This window comes from Rana temporaria, chromosome 4 (genome assembly GCF_905171775.1).
Source record: "Rana temporaria chromosome 4, aRanTem1.1, whole genome shotgun sequence".
Lineage (NCBI taxonomy): Eukaryota > Metazoa > Chordata > Amphibia > Anura > Ranidae > Rana > Rana temporaria.
In genome coordinates, this window is record NC_053492.1 from 239,939,916 (window position 1) to 239,962,621 (window position 22,706).

General features: G+C 42.5%; 1 protein-coding gene across 2 annotated transcripts in view; it reads right to left on the bottom strand.

Moving 5' to 3' along the window:
• SNX14 (sorting nexin 14) overlaps nucleotides 1-22,706 on the bottom strand; it is a 112,767-nt gene that overhangs the window by 38,109 nt on the left and 51,952 nt on the right. For both annotated transcript variants that reach the window (XM_040350052.1, XM_040350053.1), the window contains 6 exons: nucleotides 18,605-18,688; nucleotides 5,320-5,420; nucleotides 4,766-4,877; nucleotides 4,577-4,617; nucleotides 2,782-2,901; nucleotides 506-629 (listed from right to left, as the gene is read on the bottom strand). In XM_040350052.1, coding sequence (XP_040205986.1) covers nucleotides 506-629; nucleotides 2,782-2,901; nucleotides 4,577-4,617; nucleotides 4,766-4,877; nucleotides 5,320-5,420; nucleotides 18,605-18,688 — 582 coding nt within the window. The remainder of the gene's footprint in view (nucleotides 1-505; nucleotides 630-2,781; nucleotides 2,902-4,576; nucleotides 4,618-4,765; nucleotides 4,878-5,319; nucleotides 5,421-18,604; nucleotides 18,689-22,706) is intronic.

The window sequence follows — 22,706 nt, forward strand, 5'->3', positions numbered from 1 at the left end:
GCCCCCCCCGGAACTGACGTCACTCGTCATCCGGTCCGGCCCAGCTCCTGGCCGACTGTGAAATCTCACAGGGAGCGTGCACCCCGCCTGCAGCGCCACCCCTGTGCATTGAGTGAATAGGCCTCCGCGGCTGAATCCACCCCAGGAATGTCCGCGGGACGCTACACGGCGATGTCCTGGGTAAGTGACTTCCCCAGTCAACCAGGACGCCATGCGTTTAAAAAATAGCCCTGAGCCCAGGGAGAACAGGTCCCCCCTCTCAGGAAAACTGGCCTCAGCTTCCCCAGCTGTCTGGCCCTTGGCCCCCAGCGGTGTCTCCCCTCCGGAGGAAACACTATAAACTGAGGAGCTGAGGGAGGATGAGGCTTAAATTCTTAATTGGAAGGCGGTGTTTCCTGTGAGGGGAGGAGCCTGTGTCTCTCTACAGTACCTGTCCTGAAAGACGAACAGGGAAAGTAGTACAACTAACTCAAGCACAAACAGTTTATTGTATCTTTTGACTTACCTATGTACATAAGATAATCATAAACCCCTTCCACAGTCATCACTTCCATGAAACAATTCTGGTTATGCTTCCTTTCTGTATTGTCAGATCGGTTGGCATTATTCTTGTATAAATCGTTAAAAAGCTAAGAAACAGATATCATCATATTTAATACAGCACTCTGAAAACATACTCCACCCTAAAAAGGTGTATTGCAGCAATAACACATTTATCTATTTTGCGGTTTGCATATTTTAGAATGGTTCCTTTTTTTTCTCTCAGCTAATGAGTTAATGAATTCTCTAGCTTCAACAAAGTGACTTCTGGACCCTTTATAGCGTTTCCTATAAACCTCCTTCTTGTTTGTGCATACGATTTCAAAGGATGACCATTTTCTAGTATGCAGGTGGTGCGATACTTCCATTACAAGTCTCCCTGTTATTTGTGCCCATAGTTTTGAAGGAGAACCATTTTGAATTAGTATTTAATTAGTAACTTATACAGACTGATTTAGCTTCTAGTTCCTGATAATTAAACCAAGGCGGCAGTGTGTCTCAGGGATATCCAAAGTTTTGTATCTTTTCCCAATGTATTAACAATATTAGGAAATTTTCCCCTTCGCCTTTTACCTACAATTTACAAAACCATCTACGTTCCCTTTACAGAATACATTTAAGATTGCCCCCCTGAGATGGGGGTGAATTCTCTCCAGTGCTGAAAGCATAAGCCCTTGGTCACATACTTTGTGTAGCAAAAATTCAGTCCTAACCATGACATATTCATTTGCTGAATCTTCTGTCTGGAATTGAATGTATTTCATTAATTATTTTCATAGATAAACAACAAACATATAATCAAGAGGCATGGATCCTGAGGAAGCGCCTTTTTTGTGAAACGCGTCAATCCATTTTATGCCATTCATTAGTTTTATTTTATATATATATATATATATATATATATATATATATATATATATATATATATATATATATAACATTTGAGGATATAGGCACATGGCAAAGGATATTTTGTATTTTATTGTGTTTTAAACTTTGTTAATAAAGACTTATGTTTTACATTCATATTGACTGTATTCTCTCTGGCGGCACATTTAATGTCCCATTTTATCCCTCTGCCCCCTCCTACCTCTCCTTGGTAAAGGTGAAGGGGGACATTTTCTAGTTGCTTTCACAGTAGGGATGGTGCCCCATTCATACAATAAAATGTATACAGTGAGGGTCGTACCACTACTAGTACCTTAATGTAATACTAACATTAGTTTATTCCTCTGCAGCACTTATTGAAAATGTCATTTAAATAGGGAAAACAACCTCCTTGGGCAAATACATCCAAGAGAATGTACACATCTTTCAGCACAATAACTTAAAAATAAATATCATGGCCCGGATTCACAAAGCACTTGCGCCGACGTATCTCGAGATATGCCGCATAAGTGCAAATATGCGCCGTCGTATCTGTGCGCCGTGTCCACAAAACTAAGATACGCCTAAAAACAGGCTTCATTCCACCGACGTAACTTGCCTACGCCGGCGTAGAGTGGGCGCATATTTACGCTGGACGCATTTGGCGCTCCCATTGATTTTATATTCAAATTTAAAAATGAGGGAGATACGCCGATTCACGATCGTACATGCGCCCGACACAGGCTACGACTGGTGCGCGCCAGTTGTACGTCCGGCGTAAAGTTAAGCCCTATAAAGCAGGTGTAACTCAGCAGCATCCATGCAAAGGGCTGCACCAGGGAACACAAGCCCGCGTATTTTACGGAGTTTACGTTGGACATGAATATGACTAGGCGTAGGTTACGTTCACGCCGTAGGCAGTGATCCGACGTATCTTAGGCAGTTGTTCCGACGTGATTGTGAGCATGCGCACTGAGATGCATCCACGGGACGGCGCATGCGCGGTTCGTTATACGTATCTGTCTGGCACTCGGCCCATCATTTGCATGGGGTCACGCCACATTTGCATGGCTCACGCCCACTTCCACCAACGCCGGCTTACGCCTAGGAAACCCAGCGCAGTTTTGAGAGGAAGTGCTTTGTGAATTCCATGCTTGCCTCTCTGAGCTGCGTCGGCGTAGCGTAAAGGAGATAACGCTACGGCGGCATATATATGCGCCGATGTCTGTGAATCCGGGCCCATGGGCCTAAATAAATACCTTTGCCACGAAATTCACTGGCAACGTATAGTAATAGCTGGATAACGCTAATGATAATACATTAAAACTAGAACATAGGTTTGTAAAGAGACATTGTGAGGGTCTTGCTGCACACCTTTTTATCATTTTCTGAAGTGGGGCTGAGTATAGTCAGCTCTGGTCTGCTTGGTTTGGGTTTTGGGGATTCACATGAGTCGATGAAGTTCATAATGAAGAGTTCCAGGTGTTGTCCTTTCTGCAAACAAGAACACCATTTAGTACAGACAGAAAACAAAGTAATCTTGTACTGATAAATATATATATATATATATATATATATATATATATATATATATATATATATATATATATATAAAAGGGGGAGCTGGGGAGCTGCTCATGCAGACCTTCTACTAAAAAATTCTAGCTGCTTGAATCTTTCAGGTTTCATTACTTTCTACATCTGTGGTTAAAAACAAGAAGGTAGAGTCAGAACTGATCTGCATACTTGCTCCAGTTCAATATATTTATTGAAACCAATGGATCAGCATGAAGGCCATGCAAATAGCATTTTCAGAATGAGAGGCCAACAATAGCAGCCTCTATATTTATTACAGTGTTACACATTTCCTTAAAAGTGTTTTTAATCACTTCAGCCCCAGAAGGATTTACCCCCCTTAATGACCAGGCCATTTTTTTGTGATACAGAACTGAGTCGCATTAACTGACACTTGCACAGTCATACGACGCTGTTTCCAAACAAAACTGATGTACTTTTTTTTACCACAAATAGAGCTTTCTTTTGGTGGTATTTGATCACCTCTGCAGTTTTTTTTTTTTGCGTTATAAACAAAAAAAGAATGACAGTTTTGAAAAACAAAAAACAATATTTTTTTACTTTTTGCTATAATAAATATCCCCCCCCCCCCCAAAAAAGTTAAAAAATAATTTCTTCATCAGTTTAGTTCAATATGTATTCTTCTACATATTTTTGTAAATAAAAATCGCAATAAGTGTATATTGATTGATTTGTGCAAAAGTTATAGCCTCTACAAAATAGAGGAGAGATTTATGGCATTTTTATTATATATATATTTTTTACTAGAAATGGCAGTGATCAGTGTTCTTTAGCGGGACTGCAACATAAATGACACTGGCACGAAAGAGGTTAACACTAGTGGTGATCAAGGGGTTACGTGTGTTCTAGGGAGGTGTTTCTAACTGTGGGGGGAGTGGAGTGACTGCAAGTACAGAGAGATCGCCGTTCCTAATCACTAGAAACAGATGATCATACTGTAGTCCCCCTGACAGAACGGTTTACACTGGAAGATCCCCTTTTTGCCTCTCTGTGGAGCAATCATGGGTGGCCTGCAGACATCGCAACCACCCACTGTATCTATTACACAAAACGCCATACCGGTACGGCGCTTCGTGCAATAGAGCCGACCTGCCGCAGTATAACTGTGGCGGACGTTCGGCAAATGGTTAAAGGCTAAAATATCTGAGCTCCCTCTTGATCCAGTGATGTGCAAGAGAGCTCACTTCTTCTGGACCTCTCATTCCTCATTGGCTGAGATAGAGCGAGCCATTGGCTTCTGCTACTGTCAATCACAGCCAGTGAGCCGATTAGGAGAGAGTGGGGGTCTCTCAGGGGCCACAGCTCTGTGTATCTTTTGGATGCGTGGAGCGGGGCTCAGGAGCGAGCACACACCTGTGCTCCCAGAGCAAGCGACTTGCTATTGGGGGCACTGGCTGAAGAGGAGCCAGGAGCGCAGGCAGGGGTCCCGAAAAGAGGAGGATCGGGGCTGCTCTGCGCAAAAATAATGCACAAAGCAGGTAAGTATGACATGCTTGTTTTTGCTTTGTATTTACTACACTTTAAGCAACATAAATGTAACTTTAAGTTGTTTACGTAGTAGATAACAATTTACCTCTTTGATTAATTTTCCTGGTACAGACTTGATCATTTTACCTACAAGAGAAAGTCAGAGAGTAATGACAGGAACAATAATATTAGGCAAGATACTGTACATGTTAATTCAGTTTTAACTACATAAATAAATCTACACTTTTTTGTTCCTGAAATAAACAATTCTCTTTGTATAAAGAATACAATTTACCAAGGTTGACATCTGGAAGGATCTTGTCATGAAACTGTGTTTCCAGGCTGTTAGGTGACAGGAAATCTGCTAACAACTGGCTGTTACTAAGCTCTGGATGTTGTAATAGGTTCTGGAATAAGAGAAAACAAACAGCCTATTAAAATGAATAGATGTATCTGAGTTTTCAATTTGTTTGACCTACTGTGCCTACAGACAAGGTGCTGATTGCAGGAAGCACCATTCTGATTTAGTAGAAATACAGCTTTGTTTTTAGTTTTGGCTTAAGCGTCAAGTGTTAGGAACTCAAAGTTTTTATTAAAGTTAGAGTCCCTGTTACAGCGACATCCACTTATTTTTTTATCAGTAGCTCAGCAAGATTTAAGGAAATTGTACCACCAAGGTTCTTCGTCTGATCCTAAAACAACCAACAAAAGTGCTGAAATACAGTAGCTGCACAATAGCTGTCAAGAGCAAGTTCTGAAAAAGCATTATACTATTCACATGTAGGATTGTACATGTATTTAACAGCTTACAGTTCTTGTAAAATTAAAAAAAAAAATTAAATTGCATACCTGTAAATACTCCTCGAATTCCTCTCTTTTGGATTTTAAAAATTCATAGTTTTTGGGGCCAATAATCCTTTTTGATGGAAGCTGGGCATCAGGAAATGTACCTGTGAAATACATTAAATGTATATATAAAATGAATCCACAAATTCTACACCTACCCAATAGGTTTATTTAAAAATATTTATTTATAAATCTTACAAAAATCCATTTAAAACACATACTTCAGTGCTCATACAAAGTCTTCTGCTTCACATGCTGCCACGGTACAAAATATGTCAAAGGCTCCATTCACACTTGGCGGACTCCGTTCCTATGGAGTCTGCCTGCTCCCGCCAGCTCAGCGGGAGATCAGTCCGCAGATCTCCGCTGAGCCGACGGATGACAAGCTCCTCTCTGCTCACTGAGCGGGGAGGGGCTTGTCGGGCACCGCTGTCTCCTACGGAGCGATCTGATGAAAACGGACAGCATGTCCGTTTTCATCAGATCTTACCCGATCCGATCCGCATGGACGGATGGGGATGTGCCCCCCATACATCTGTTTTTAGCAGGTCGGATGTCAGCGGACATGTCTCCGCTGACATCCGACGCTCCATAGGGATGCATGGATCGGCCGTTCAGGTCCGCCATCAAAACTGACAGGCGGACCCGAACAGGTGTCCGTGTGAATGAGGCCTAAGTTACATCCAACTTCACATGCCATTGGAAAAAAATACTAATAATTGAAAAGCCTTGTGCTTTCAGGTTAGCTCACAAGAAGCGACAAGGGCAAGATCAGTGGATATCTTCTGTACTTGATAAAAATGTTTCTAGCCCGAAAAATATAAACTAAGGCAGCCGCCATATCTATGGACTGGTAAGCTGCTACGTTTTTTTTTCATGGGTTGCGAGAGACATTATTTTTGTTTTCTTACATGTTTACATGCAGACCAAGTTGTCCAGTAAAAGCAAGAGGCTGGGATGAACTATAAAATGCCAGGGGTGCTTTTTGTAGTTGCAAAGATTTTTTTATTAGAGATAGTGTCATTGTATACCACCAAACAAGGAAAAGAAACAAGACAAGATACCATGTAAAAAATTCATGATACGAAAATTAACAGAGCAATCATCACCACTAAAGCTTCCTAATCCTGATTCAATTTAACTATTTATCTTTGTTTCTTAAAACAGTTTAATATAAAAAAATGTGACCATAAATTTTCCAAACAGGGAGAAATACAGCAATAATGAGTAAGGCCCCTTTCACACAGACTTTCCGATCTGGTCCGCTTGTCAGTTTTTCCAGGCGGACCTGACCCGCTGCTGTCTGATCTGATCCTGTCCGTGAAATCCAGGATAGTGACCCTATTCTCCATCTGTCTGGCGGATCGGATCTAATGGGATGAAAAGGGACATGTGGTCCGTTTTCATCCGATCTCACCATAGAGGAGAGTGGGGCTCTGACAGGTCTGTCTCTGCACGCTGAGCATAGACGGACCTGTCATCCGCCTGCTCAGTGGGAAAAGACGTTCCTGTTGGGAGAAGACAGTGATTATCGCTATAGCAAGAAAGGAGAGAGAGCGGCGCCTTCTAAGCGTAGCAAGTGAGTATTTATTGAAATAAAATCATAAAAGTAATGTACTCACAAATGGAGCAATATGACAGGCATCAAAGATAAAAGTTCATCCGCTGGGGTCCCTGGAAGGACTGTGGTCACTCGGTGTCCGAAGGACTGGATACAGCTGGTTCCCTTGCCTCAGATGGCAGCGATGGTGGGAGCCGAACGCCCTCGGAACACTGGAGAAGGGGAGCTTGTTTCCCGAGTGTGCTGATGGATTGGCGTCACTTCCGGGTCAGGGTTCAGCGGAAGGATGCGCGCGTTCGAGACATGCGTGTCTCTTCTTCAGGCACGGGAGGGGCCATCTTGCAAAGGGGAATATGAGCACAAGTGGGCCGGCTGGAAATGATCCTATTGGCTAACTTGTTAACTGAGGAAACCAATGTCATTCGGGAACCAATGTATCCAGTCCTTCGGACACCGAGTGACCACAGTCCTTCCAGGGACCCCAGCGGATGAACTTTTATCTTTGATGCCTGTCATATTGCTCCATTTGTGAGTATAAAACTTTAATGATTTTATTTCAATAAATACACACTTGCTACGCTTAGAAGGCGCCGCTCTCTCTCCTTTCTTGTTGTCCTTCAGATCACTTCATCTGTCAGCCGGCTGCCACGCAGCAGAAGCTTTATACTTTATGTTAATGGACATTTATTATGGACTGATGCAATTCCATTAATCATCTTTAGATCACTTGCTGTGACTAGTGCCCCTTCTTCCCTAACTGTTCCCTCTCCCCCCCCCCTTTAACCAGTTAACGCCGGCCGCACGACTATTTCCGTCCGCAAAATGGCACGGATGGGCGTATATATACGTCCTTGCCTTTCCGCGGGTCGGGGGTCCGATCGGGACCCTCTCCCCTGCGTGCGGCTTACCTTGGGTCGCGATCCGGGACGACGGCGCGGCTATTTGTTTATAGCCGCTCCGTCGCGATCGCTCCCCGGAGCTGAAGAGCGGGGAGAGCCGTATGTAAACACGGCTTCCCCGTGCTTCACTGTGGCGGCGCATCGATCGTGTCATCCCCTTTATAGGGGAGACACAATCGATGACATCAGACCTACAGCCACACCCCCCTACTGTTGTAAACACACACTAGGTGAAGCCTTACACATTCAGCGCCCCCTGTGGTTAACTCCCAAACTGCAACTGTCATTTTCACAATAAAGAATGCAATTTAAATGCATTTTTTGCTGTGAAAATGACAATGGTCCCAAAAATGTGTCAAAATTGTCCGAAGTGTCCGCCATAATGTCGCAGTCACGAAAAAAATCGCTGATCGCCGCCATTAGTAGTAAAAAAAAAAAAAAAATATTAAAATGCAATAAAAATATCCCTTATTTTGTAAACGCTATAAATTTTGCGCAAACCAATCGATAAACGCTTATTGCGATTTTTTTTACAAAAAATAGGTAGAAGAATACGTATCGGCCTAAACTGAGGAAAAAAATTTTTTTATATATGTTTTTGGGGGATATTTATTACAGCAAAAAGTAAAAAATATTGCATTTTTTTCAAAAACCGCAGAGGTGATCAAATACCACCAAAAGAAAGCTCTATTTGTGGGGAAAAAAGGACGCCAATTTTGTTTGAGAGCCACGTCGCACGACCGCGCAATTGTCTGTTAAAGCGACGCAGTGCCGAATCGCAAAACCTGGCCTGGGCATTTAGCTGCCTAAAGGTCCGGGGCTTAAGTGGTTAATAGGTTTATCAGTACATTTCAGGAGTGCGCTCAATTATTTTTGTTTTTTTGTATTATCGCTATAGCAGCCGCTAACGATAATCACAAGAGAATCCAGCAGGCTGGTTGTACCCAAGTTGATCAATCAACTTGGTACATTCAGACTGCCCATTTCAGACTGCCCATTAACGGTTCGAATGTTGGGTGGTCCCTGCTGAACCGGCGGAGATTCGAACTGTGTATGGCCGGTCTAAGGCAGAGATATGTAGATTTCAACAATAAAATGGTTTTAAATGTTTCAACACAACCACAGGGATTTACAGGCAATCATTTTATTTAATCACCCTTGGTAAAGTGACTTTGCACATTTTCTTGGAGATTAGAGGAAATATCAAAGGTGATATTATTCTTAAGGGCGTTAATAGCTTCAAAGATGTCAATAATGAACAAATCACTAAATGGATCACTAAATGCCAACAGCACATAATCAGCATAAGTAAAAACATTTCCTGCTTTAACTTCCTGAATGAAACAAGGAAAGGAAAGTAGTTATCAAAGGTTTCCGAAGATAAATTATTAATCAGGAAAAAAGGAACGTAGACATTCCTGACATGTGCCTAGTTCCATAAATATTTCCTGAGAGAAAAGGCCAGATGCAATTCATCTTGTATATCAATTTCTACAAAATGCTATAATAAGCCTTGAAATAGATCACTGGCAGCTAAAATGATAAGTCTTTAATCCATCCAGGAACATGAGATTACCAATCACCTTTTCAGAGCCCAAGTATTGGGACTGTAGCTAAATGCACCCATAATGCCAAAACTGCTCAAAAAATCATGACATTTTTATTTCACTTTCGCTTATGTGGTTTGTAAATCACTGGGACACAAATTGAGGGAAAATCTCCCAAACAGCAAACAAAACTTAAAGGAACACTAAAGGTTCGTTTTTTATTAGATCAATTGATTGCTGTAAGCTAGAGCATTTAAATATCACTTACCTCGTTTTTCCTTTTGACCTCCAAAATACAGTAGTCCAGGTTTGAAAATGCCATTTCCTGTCTCTCCTCTTCTTGCTTTCCACCAGCATCTGAGCCGTTTTGCATGGTGGAAAGCAGAATGTGCTCACCCCCTCCCTATGACTACAGCCCTGCGTGAAGATGCCTCACAGGCATGGAGGCCAAGCCTAATGGCAACTCTAGTTTCCATTAGGCCGTGATGTAGCAAGAATGAATGCGCACCGCAAACCAGGAAGTCAGTGAGAATAATGATTCAGGAGTGACGGAGGTGTAAAACAGCTCGATTTCAACAGGTATCAAACTAGTTATAATGCAAAACATTACTTTTTACTTTATTAGCTACTGTCAGACTTTAATTTAAGAGGAAAATATTTTTGTCTTTACAACCCCTTTAACAGAGCTTAAAAACCCTTCCCCATTCTACCTAAAACAAACAAACAAAAAACAATTGGGGTGGCAGTTCCACTGTAATATGTACTTTTAGTCAACAATCAATTTGTGGTTTTATTGATTTGATACGCATTTTATTTATTTATTTATTTACTTACTTACATGTAAAAAGTGGGTTATGCACTTGATTACATTTTAATTTAATATAAAAAAGCAGCTCTGACTACAAAAAAACTCTCTCTCTGATACTGTTCCCTGCAGTAATTGTTGTCTGCCACTAGATGTTGCCAGTCTTCCAACTGAATGACAACCAGAGTTGTTTAACTCACTTCCTGTGAACCCAGGGCATTGGAGACCTGTACTCTGGAGGTACATCATCCAACCATCCAGAGTTCACAGGGAAAGGCTGCATTTAGAGTTGTCACATCATTTTGTGGTGTTGCTCTGTAGAATTCAGGGCCCACCCACTGCTAAGAACAGGAGAGAAGGAAGAGGACCCTGAAAGATGTGATCAGACTGAAGACTCACAGAAGAAAAAAAAGTATGTATACAGATTGTGAGTGTGCCCAAATGTGGCCAATGTCTTATGGCAAATGGAAGCATGTTACATTCTTTAGAGATAGACCAGAAGGATTGTTACTGTACGAGAGGTATATAGATGAGGTATATAGATGATGTATTTATGATAAGGAAAGGAAGAGAGGAATCCTTGGTAGTTTTCCCAAATCGTCAAAATGAGAATATTGTGACATGCAAACATACAGTATCTCACAAAAGTGAGTACATCCCTCACATTTTTGTCAATATTTTATTATATCTTTTCATGAGACAACACTGAAAAAATTACCCTTTGCTACAATGTAAAGTAGTAAGTGTACAGCTTGTATAACTGTAAATTTGCTGTTCCCTCACAATAACTCAACACACAGCCATTAATGGCCGGCGGTCACGGATACTCCCACGTGGCCGGATTCTGGGAGGGCGTCAATGTACGCCCCCCCCAAAAAAAAATAATTTGGCTATAGTGTGGTCGGCAAGTGGTTAAAGACCCAGAGTTTTGTACAGTTTTACTAGAGAAACCATTATTTGTATAATGAAAGATACAATGCAAATCTCATAAACCCATATTTTATTCACAATAGAATATAGAAAACATATCAAATGTTTAAATTGAGCAAATGTACTATTTTTAAGAAAAAATTAAAGGCAATTTTGAAATTGACAGTAGCAACAGGTCTCAAAAACATTGGAACAGGGCTACAGTGTAGTATATTCAGTTTAATGAAAAGATTACATTTGTACTTCCATCAATTAAAAATACTCAGGCATTGAAAGAAAAACCCCATAAAAATACAGATTTGCATTCCAACTGCACTCCAAACAATGGAAGCGTTGCGTCGTTAAAAATCCCACTATTAGAGGCTCCTCCTTTTTTCTCTTCATGTCACCATTTTAGAGATTTTGATACTATTCTGGCATTTATATATTAACAAAAAGTAAGAGACACTTTTTATATATATATATATATATATATATATATATATATATATATATATATATATAAAATGCCAAATAAGTGGTTATTAAATGCCACCAAAAGAAAGCTCTGTCTCAAAAAAATTATATAAAGCTCATTTGGGTACAGCATTGCATGATGACAGAGCCATAATCATTACATAATGGGTTGTATGGTCACCAGAGGTGATTGGACACTGGCACAACCATTTAGAGACAGTTCCCCTCCATATAACCCCTCCCATCAGGGAAGTACCTCAGTTTTGTAGCAAAGCAATAAGGTTTCCCATAGGAAGGGGGGGGACCTCTGTGTCCCGTGGTGTACTCCAAGATATTTTCTTTATCGTGCACCACTGGACACATAGCTATAATCATTACATAATGGGATGTCCCAGAGCAATGCCCTATATGAAGAGGGAGGGGAAACACAGATCAAGCAGATCGCCACGGACAAGAAGCTCTATACTGCCCAAAGCCAGCATCCTCATGTCCTTTCACATCTATCTGATAAAATTTGGAAAATGTGTGGACTGAAGACCAAGTTGCAGCTTTACAGATCTGAGCCAACGAAGCCTAGTGGTGCACTGCCCATGAAGCACTTATCGCCCTGGTAGAGTGCGCCCTAACAGAAAAAGGAGGAGTTCTGTTTTTTAAACCAAAGGCTTGAATAATATCTTGTCGAATCCACCTGGAAATAGCGGATTTTGATGATGCCTGTCCCTTCTTGGGACCATCTGGCAATATAAACAAAACATCTGTTTTGTGTATCTGAGCGGTTGCCTGCAGATGCACCTTTATTGCTCTCACTAGATCTAGAGAGTGCAAAGATCTTTCCTCCGCTGTCTGCGGATTAGGAAAAAAAAGAAGGCAGGACAATATCCTGATTTAAAGTGGTTGTAAAATGTGTGGATTGTAATATTAATCAATATTACAATCCACACATGTATTAGGAATAAAATGGGCACTAAGAGTAAGCCCAAAAATCGTTCTTACTGTAAAAAGACTGTATATTTGAAACACTGCTGCTCTGTCATAGCCGTTGCCATATCAACTGTGGTGTTCCGTGCCTGTATTCTCTTTTACTTCCGCCCGCATTACGTTTTTCTCTCTGTAATCGCGCGCTTGCACACCAATTGCAGTATCCAAGCCTCGTTTTCGGTTACTATGGAAACGAACGTCGAGCGAATCAGAGACAGAGACTGTTGCTGGCATCGCGAGATGTCGGGGCTGACGTTGACAATAGGAAATGACGCAGCCCCGACATAGACTATGCATTCTTCCGGCCGGGTCTCGGACTGCCGGACAGTTTGGACAAACGGCGCATGCGCGGGCTACGTCACGAGCCACAATAATACATATATCTCGCACTGAGGGCAGGTAAGGAGACAATCTTCTAATGCAAAGGATTTTAAAACCTGCAATTGTCCTAATAAAGAAAAGTCGTCTGACTGGGTATACAACCACTTTAAATGAAAAGCCAACACCACCTTAGGCAAAAAGGCAGGATGGGGTCGTAAAACAACTTTGTCCTTATGACAAATTAAATAAGGCTTTTTACAAGAAAGCGCTGCCAATTCAGATACTCTTCTAGCCGAAGAGATACAATTCAAGAATGCCAGTTTCCTGCTTAAAAGGATCAAGCGAATCTGGCGAATAGGTTCAAAACAGTACTAAATTCAGATCCCATGGGCATAAGGGAGATCTGACTGGCGGATTAGTCCGCAGTACCCCTTGCATGAAAGTCCGAACTAGGGAATGAGTTGCCAGCGGTCTTTGAAAGAAGACTGATAGAGCTGATATTTGACCATTAATGGTACTAAGGGCTAATTTCATATCTACTCCTAGCTGGCAAAGGGCGAGAATCCTACTAATGTCATATCTTTAAGGATTCCATTTACTAGTTTCACACCATGAAACATATGCTATCCAGACTCTGTAGTAAATAAGCCCGGAAGCTGTCTTTCTGGCATTAATAAGTGTGGAAAGCACCAGACCTGAGATCCCTTGCTTTTTCAGGATGTGGGTCTCAGCAGCCAAACCGTCAAATTTTGCTTTTGTAAGGAAGGATGGAACACTGGACCTTGCGACAGCAGATCATGCCGAAGCCGAAGCTTCCAAGTTGCCCCTACTGCCATCTTTATGATCTCGGCGTACCAAGGTCTCCTTGGGCCAATCTGGGGCCACTAAGATTACCGGAATTCTTTTCCTCTTGATCCTGCAAAGTAGCCTTTGTAATAGGGTGATTGGAGGAAACGCATAGATCAGTGAAAACTGATTTCATCTGATCCGTAGGCCAGAGGATCTCTCGTCCTGGACACAAAGTTGTCCAACTTCCTGTTGAACCTGGAAGATAGTAAGTCTACATCTGGGGTTCCCCATCTCTGACAAATGGCCTGAAAGATTTCAGGGTGGAGAGACCACTCTCCTGGTGATTGCTGCTGGCGACTCAAATAGTCTGCTTGCCAGTTCTCTACCCCTGGAATGAAAATTGCAGAGAGACAAGGAACATGTTCTTCTGCCCATTTCAAAATGCGATTCACCTCCTTCTGGGCACCCTGGCTGCGGGTGCCTCCTTGGTGACTGAAGTAAGCTACAGCTGTAGCATTGTCGGATTGAATCCGAACTGGGTGCCCCTGTAACCTGCTTGTCCAGGTCTTGAGGGCTAAAAATACTTGCCTGCATTTCTAGTAAGTTGATGGGCAGGCTCTTCTCGGTTTTGGCCCAGGTTCCGCAAGTTTTTGGTCTTTAACCACCAACTGAAGTCTTGACGCACCTGTGAAGACAGACGCATGGGTAAATCCAGAGCTTGGACCTTCCTGTTCCAGGCCGCTAAAATAACACCTTGAAGTAGTCTCGAATGAAACTGGGCGTATGGGACAGCCCCAATAGTCTCATGCAAAGGCGAATAGACTGTTTCCTCTTTGCTCCTAGTGACTTGATCTTTGCCTCTGGTAAGAATACCCGGTTTTGGGCTGTATCCATTATCATGCCCAGATATTCTACCCTTCTTTGAGCTTGTAGCGAGGATTTTTGTAGGTTTACAATCCATCCCAAATGCTCCAAGTATCTTATAGTGGTGATCACAGCGTGATGTAATCCTGCCACTGACTGATCCATTACAAGTAGATCGTCTAGAAAGGCTGTTATCGCTATGCCCTGTGCTCTGAGATTTGCCAGCAGAGGGGCTAGTGCCTTTGTAAATACCCGGGGTGCGGTAGCGACCCCAAAAGGCAGGGCCACAAACTGGAAGTGGCGACGTTTTATCGCAAACCTTACAAATTTTTGGTGAGCGGGATGGATAGACACATGTAAATATGCGTCCCTGTCTAGAGACGCCATGAATTCTCCGACTTGTAGGGTGGCGACCACTGAACGAATAGTTTCCATTCGGAAATGACGAATGTTCAGAAACTGATTTAGAGATCTTAGATCCAGAATGGGTCTGATGTCTCCGTTTGGTTTTGGGATCACAAAGAGGTTTGAATAAAAACCTGAACCTTGCTCCTTTTAACAGTACTTCCGTGATCACCCCTTGGGACAGCAAGTGATCCAATCCTTTGAAGAAGGATGCTCTTTTTAGAGGATCTTTGGAGAGCCTTGAGCTTCGGAACTGAGAAGATGGGATCTCTCGAAATTCCAGCTTGTACACTAGGGATACTGTGGATACTACCCATTTGTCCTGGATCTCTGTCCGCCATGCCCGCTGAAAAGTGACAAAGCCGTTCCCTCACTTGGCCGAGCGGTGGCGCCTCCTCATGCAGAGGCTTTGGGGTTTTGCTTGCTAGCCTTTGTACCCCACTGTTTATTGTTTTTCTGGACCTGGTCTTCTTTAGCTTTTGTGGTTGGCTGAAAATGCCGTTGCCACTGGCTGGAGGTAGTTTTACCAGGAGCCGGGGAGAGAGAATGTTTAAAACAAGGTCGCTTGTTCTTCTTCTTCTCTGGTAATAGCGTAGTTTTTCCAATATATGTTTTGGATATATTTCTCCAAATCTTCCCCAAAGAGGCGTTCACCATGAAAGGAAAACTCGCTAGAAGCTTTTTGCATGGTGCCTCCGCAGACCAATGTTTTAGCCAAAGGATTCTGCGCATATGCACCAGCTGGAGTGTAGGACGAGATGCTTGCTGTATTGAATCTTTCATAGCATCTATTGTAAAACACAAGGCTTTAGGCAAATTTTCCCACAATTTGACCTGCTCTGGAGATAACTCCTTTAGCCCTTCCTTTACCTGGTCCTTGAGGACCTGACACAAGCCCCCTGCTGCTATAGCAGGTTGTGCAACTGCTCCTGCCAGCAGGAAGGAAGATTTCAATAAGGATTCCAACTTCTTTTCTTAAGGATCCTTAAAACCCACCAGTAGACTCAACTTCTTGGTAAATTCTTCCTCCTTAGGATAAAGAATGTCAAACTTTTTTTTTTGGAGGAGAGAAACGCTTGTCTGGATGTAACCAGTCTGCGTAAATAAGTTTCTTTAATAACGGATGAACCGGAAAAGAGCATGCACTCTGCAGAGACCTTAATGAACCTAGGGAGGAGACAGGTGATTCAGTTAACTCCGAAGGGGGCAACCTGAATGCAGTACGCAGAGTTTCAGCATAACATTGCACCTGCACTTTTAGCATCTGGAAAGCAGAAAAGGGTTCCTCTGATATCCCTGATCCGTCCGACTCCTCATCCCTGTCCTCTGCAGGTATTACCTCACCCTTCTCCTCCTCAGATCGTTCTGAAAGAGGATCTAAGACAACCGAAGGAGATCTGCTTCGCTTTTTGTCCTTTTGTGAGGATCTTGCGATTAAAGTAACGATCTTCTCTTCTAATCTTTCCATGGCTGCAGAAAAAGTGTCCTCAGTGACATATGCAGGCCCAGGTGCCACTGGAGATATTCCTGATAGTGGCAATGGCTCCTCCTGTATAGGCAAATCAAGGCTTACGGGGGAGGAAGGTACCGAGCAGGCACTGCTAGAGCCTCCTGTCTCAGGCGGCGTTGCTTTCTTGCTTTTAGCCCCTGAACCCTTTCTAAGGGAAGACATCTTTCCAAGCAACAAGCCGAGGTACAAAAATGCATATACTACTGTGCTCAGTTTAGCAATCTACATCAAGTATGCAACTTCAACACACAGTTTCATGCCTAGAGTAGGTGTCTCTCTTTGGTAGTGCCCCACCAACCACATAGAGCTTCCCCAAAGAACTGCTACTGTGTCCCACAGGAAGAGTTGCTGGCCTCTGGATGTTTTTTGGTCCCTGTCTGGGTGCCATTTTTCAAAAGAAGCGGCGTGCTCGCGCCCGGCCTCACTCTCCTCCACTTCCGCCCCCCCCGATAAAGCGCGCCCCCCCCCCCCGTGCAGCCTAAATCATAATGGTGGCTGCCTGGGAGCATAGAGGGCTTCCCCCTGCTTTTCTGGGTCCTTACCAGCGTTTCTGGAGGAGAGGAGAGGTGGCCGTCCTTGCAGAGCTCTGCAGCTGGAGAAGTGTGCTTGTCCTGCGGATCTGACACTTGTACAGAGTGAGGTGGAAAAAACTCAGCTCGTTACTCCATCTAGTGGCTGAAAACGAGAAGACACCCACTCTGATTTTGAAAAAGGTCCTTTAGAAAAATCTTAGGCTCCTTTTTCTCTTACCTTTATCCCCGCCGCAGGTTTAACTGCTGAATTTTACAGACAGTACCAATCTTCACCCATCTTGGCAGGTTGTGTGCCAACCTTCAGGGGTATGGGTTCCTATTTAAAGGAGACCTCTTCCCTGGACCTTGTAAAAGACTCTGACCAGGAATTTTAGCTGCTATAGCGAAAGTGCTGGACCTCAGAGCCCAGCCCTCCGAAGAGAGACATTACAGGCGACGCCTCATACATGAGGCCAGGATCCCATCCAGTTTTGGCGTATTAATTAATGGCGTATTAATTAATGGCGTCTTGGATGGACCCAATAGTATAGCTCCTTTTAGCCCCCCAGGGGGTTCCTTGGCCGATCTCCCTTAGCACATTCTCCAAGCATCTACACCTAAGACACTGGTACAACTGAGGTACTTCCCTGATAGGAGGGGTTATATGGAGGGAAACTGTCTCTGATTGTGCCAGTGTCCAATCACCTCTGTTGCCATACAACCCATTATGTAATGATTATGGCTCTGTGTCCCATGGTGTACGATAAAGAAAGCCAAATTTTGGTCTCATCACTACAAATGACTTTGTGCCATAAGGTTTGAGGCTTGTCTCTGTGCTGTTTGGCGTACTGTACTTTGTGGCATTTGCGTAGTAATGGCTTTCTTCTGGCGACTCGACCATGCAGCCCATCTTTCTTCAAGTGCCTCCTTATTGTGCATCTTAAAACAGCCACACCACATGTTTTCAGAGAGCCATGTATTTCACCTGAAGTTATTTGTGGGGTTTTCTTTGCATCCCGAACAATTTTCCTGGCAGTTGTGGCTAAAATTTTAGTTGGTCTACCTGACCGTGGTTTGGTTTCAACAGAACCCCTAATTTTCCACCTCTTGATTAGAGTTTGAACACTGCTAATTGGCATTTTCAATTCCTTGGATATCTTTTTATTTCCCTTTCCTGTTTTATACAGTTCAACTACCTTTTCCTACAGATCCTTTGACAATTCTTTTGCTTTCCTCATGACTCAGAATCCAGAAACATCAGTGCAGCACTGGATGAAAGATGCAAGGGGTCTGTCAGGAGTCCAGAAACGCATTGACCCTTTATACACACACACTAATTACAAGCAAACAGATCACAGGTGAGGATGGTTACCTTTAATAACCATTCAAACACCTTTGTGTCAACTTGTGTACATGTTATTAAGCCAAAATAAACCAGGGTATGTAAACTTTTAATCAGGGTCATCTGCATAGTTTGTTACGATTATGATTTAAAAAGAGTAAACAGTTGATTGATAATAAATGGCTTCAGCCAAACACTAACCATGAGTGAAAGAAAAGTTTTTGTGTTATCATTCACATGCTCTGAAAAATGGCCAAGAAATCAAATTCTGCCAGGGTATGTAAACTTATGAGCACACCTATATATTATAGGCTACTCAAATGGTTAAACAGATATGACATTAATATAAGTCCAGAGCATAAAACATACCATGGAACTCCGTGAGCTTCGACTCCAGAACATAAAATTCGATGTACTTTCTGTACACAGACCAGTGTTCGGCTTCATGTCCAACTGAAAAACAGGGAATTAAAAGAAATGTGAGCTATAAAAGAGAACTGCAGATACTTAGTAAAAAGCTAATAAATTGGACATATACATATGCATTCAACAATTAGGAGCAGTTAGTCATCTTGCTACATTTGCAGGGTCTAATAAAGCATCTTGCTTCTGCCAAATATGAATATATATGTTTAGCAGACCATGGAGGAAAACAGGGAACTAAAAATGATTAATACATTTGGATTAAACCAATTTATAGGTAAGCAGTAATAAGAGTAAAAAAACTGTTACAGTTTCAGAAGTGCCTAGCATGAAAATATGTTAGTATTAGAAAATGTACACGGTATCTGTATAGCTTGTCCCATATATACATATTAATAGAGCACATTGCATAATTTATGTGCTCATTTGCAGTAGAATTGTTTCCTGCATTACATATCCTATCAGCTCATAGAACTATTGCTACAGTAGATGCATTTTTACAAGTCAAAATACAAAGTAAGATAAGTAGTACACTGCAGAATTGTTGCTCAAGTCATATGTTACACGAGTATAGTGCTGCCATCTACTGACTGGCTGAGGAAAGGGCATAACAAAGCTTTTTAAAGGGTTGTACCTAAGCTTGTTTGGCTGGGCTTCTCTTATAGGTCAAAAGGAGTGCAATTTGTTTTTCACTCCTGTGACCTGTTTTCAGCTTAGGTCCGCCCTCTGCTAACATCAAAGAAAACAGTCCAGTCTGGATTCGCCAGGTGCCTGGACTGACACCCGTCTCAGCCTCTCAGCGAGCCGCTGAGATGGCCGCTCTGCCCCTCCACAGCTCAGCACTCCAGTGTGCAAGAAGGAGGCAGAGAGGAGAGCTGCTGATTCACAGTTAGTCATAGTCGGGGACTGTGAGAACCGAGCAATTGGCGGTGTTCGATAGCTCGGTTCTCAGTGTAGAGGAGCTGGGGGGATCGATGCAGCATCCACCTCAGTAAGTATGATACTAAAAAAATACTAAACTACTGATACTAAAAAAAAAGCCTTTACTTATCTTTTAAAAGGTGTAAAAGGGCCTATGCAGTCTAAAGCTGAGTCGTCACAATAAAAAAAACCTTCATAAACTAATGGTAATCTGTCTTTCCTCCATATATAATGATCATCACCTAGTGCTTTTTACATTTTTTGGAATAAAGTTAATGTTCTAAGTCTGCACTTAACTTGAATATATGTACAGTGCCTTGAAAAAGTATTCATACCCCTTGACATTTTCCAAATTTTCTCATGTTACTACCAAAAACTTAAATGGATTTCATTGGGATTTTATTTGATAGGCCAACACAAAGTGGTACATAATTGTGAAGTGGAATGAAAATGATAAATGGTTTTCAAATTTTTTTTACAATTAAATATCTAAAAAGTGTGGTGTGCATTTTTGTGTGCAGCCCTCTTTACTCTGATACCCTTACCTAAAATCTAGCAGAATATTGTGATGAAATGAAGTACCATATTTATCGGCGTATACCGCGCACTATTTTCCCCTGAAAATCAGGGCAAAATCGTGGGTGCACGATATACGCCGATACCCGCTTTCCCGCGCCGAGTTTGAATACTGCGCCGACATATACCAAGCGCAGTACTCTCGTGTATAGTCGGGCAGTCTCGGCTACACTTGTGCTCACGTCCTGTACGTCAGCGCGAGCATTGCCGACTATACGCGAGTGTACTGCGCTCGGTATATGCCGGCGCAGTATTCAAACTCGGCGCGGGAAACGAGCGAGGACGCCGCAGAAGGACGCCGGACCAGACGAAGAGGACACCTGAAGCCGCAGACGGACGCCGGACCCGACGAGGCCGCGGATGGACGCCGTGCAAGACACCAAACTGTAAGTACAAAAATCTTTTTTTCACAGGAATTTCGGGGCAACTTTAGGGGGTGCGCGCTATACCCCAATAAATACGGTAATGTTCAAAAGCCAGTAAAATACCTTGAGTGAAGAAAAAGAAGTGTTCTTCCAATTATAAACAGGTGCAACACCCAGTGCTCCCCAAGGGATAGACACGGCAAATATATCTTCTTACCAGATATTAAGACCTTTCAAGGCATGCATACGCATCAGTGAATATTCATCTCTCACTTCAGGTATAAGCCACCTTTACTGTTTAGCCTGCTTAAAGAGGAAGTAAAGCCTCCTGAAAAAATTAAAAATAAATACACCCTGCAAGACAAAGGCATAATGAGCTAGTATGCATAGCATACTAGCTCATTATGAATTACTTACCTGAGATCAAAGATCCCGCAGCGGCCCTCGTTCGCCTCCTCCGTCACCACCATCTCTCCCGGGGTGACTTCCGGGTAACGTGGCTCCGGCATGCGCGTGGGAGCCGCCAGCGACAGCGCGATCGCCTATACTAACAGCACGCTCAGTGCGCCTGCGCTGTTGTCTATGGCCATAGACATCAGTGTCGTCTTTTCTGCAAATAGCTCCTAAACCGTGTAGGTTAAGGAGATATTTCTAGGCTTACCTGTAGGTGAAAGTGGTCTGTAAGGGTTTACAACCACTTTAATGGATGCCAATGATGCATATAATGGTCAATAAGGAACCTCAGACCCGATCAAACGATATGCCAAATAGAAGAGGAAACAAACTTATTGTGCAGTGTTCATTAACCACTTAAGGACCAAGCCTGGAACGATATTTGGTGTTTACAAGTTTAAAACATTTTTTTTTGCTAGAAAATTACTTAGCACCCCCAAACATTATATATTGTTTTTTTTAAAACACCCTAGAGAATAAAATGGCGGTCACTACAATACTTTTTGTTACACTGTATTTGCGCAGCGGTCTTACAAGTCTTACAAATTAAAAAATAAGACAACAGTAAAGTTAGCCCAATTTTTTTTTATATTGTGAAAGATAATGTTATGCCAAGTAAATTGATACTCAATGAATCACGCTTCAAAATTGTGCCCACTCGTGGAATGGCATCAAACTTTTACCCTTAAAAATCTCCATAAGCGACGTTTAAAAAATTCTATAGGTTGCATCTTTTGCGTTAGAGGAGGTCTAGGGCTAGAATTATTGCTCTCGCTCCAACGATTGCGGCGATACCTGTGGTTTGAACACCGTTTTCATATGCGGGTGCTACTCACGTATGCGTTTTTTTACTTGATTTTATTTAAAAAAAAATCCACCTTTATTCCTATTACAAGGAATGTAAACATCCCTTGTAATAGAAAAACGCATGACAGGTCCTCTTAAATATGAGATCTGGGGTCAAAAAGACCCCATTTTTAAATGACAACAATAAAATGTGTCTTTAAGACGTATGGCGGAAGTGACGTTTTGACGTCGCTTCCGCCCTGCTATGGTATAGAGACAGGTGGGGGCCATCTTCCTCTCACTCGTCTCCATACCCAGCTAGGAAGAGGATCCGATCGCCTCCACCGCTACCGACGGCCCGGTAAGCCACGGAGGACACGGGAGAGGGGGGGCATTCTCCCGCCACCGATAATGGTGATCTTCCGCCGCAGAGACCACCATTATCGTTTACAGGACCGGCGCCTGAAGAGATGGATATGGATATCTCGGTTGTGGCAGCAGCAGCATCCCTCTTCAAAAAGAGGACGTATAAGTACTGGTCCTTAAGTGGTTAAAAGCACATGAGTTTATTAACAGATTCTACTTACAGCAGAGAGTTGTTTCACAGGCATATTGGAAAAAAGCATCACTGGCGTTCATTAAGCAGGCTGAACAGCAAAGGTGGCTTATACGCGAAGTGAGAGGTGAATATTCACTGATGTGTAATACAGACCTTGAAAGGTCTTAATATCTGGTAAGAAGATATATTTGCCGTGTCTATCCCTTGGGGAGCACTGGGTGTTGACCCTGTTGAAAATTGAAACAACACTTCTTCTTCTTCACTTAAGGTATTTTGCTGGCTTTTGGACATTACTTAATTTCATCACAAAATTTCATTAACATTTTTGATTTTATATTGGTGAACTTTTCGTGTGTTTTTTTTTTCTTTTTTCTGCTTTCAATATATT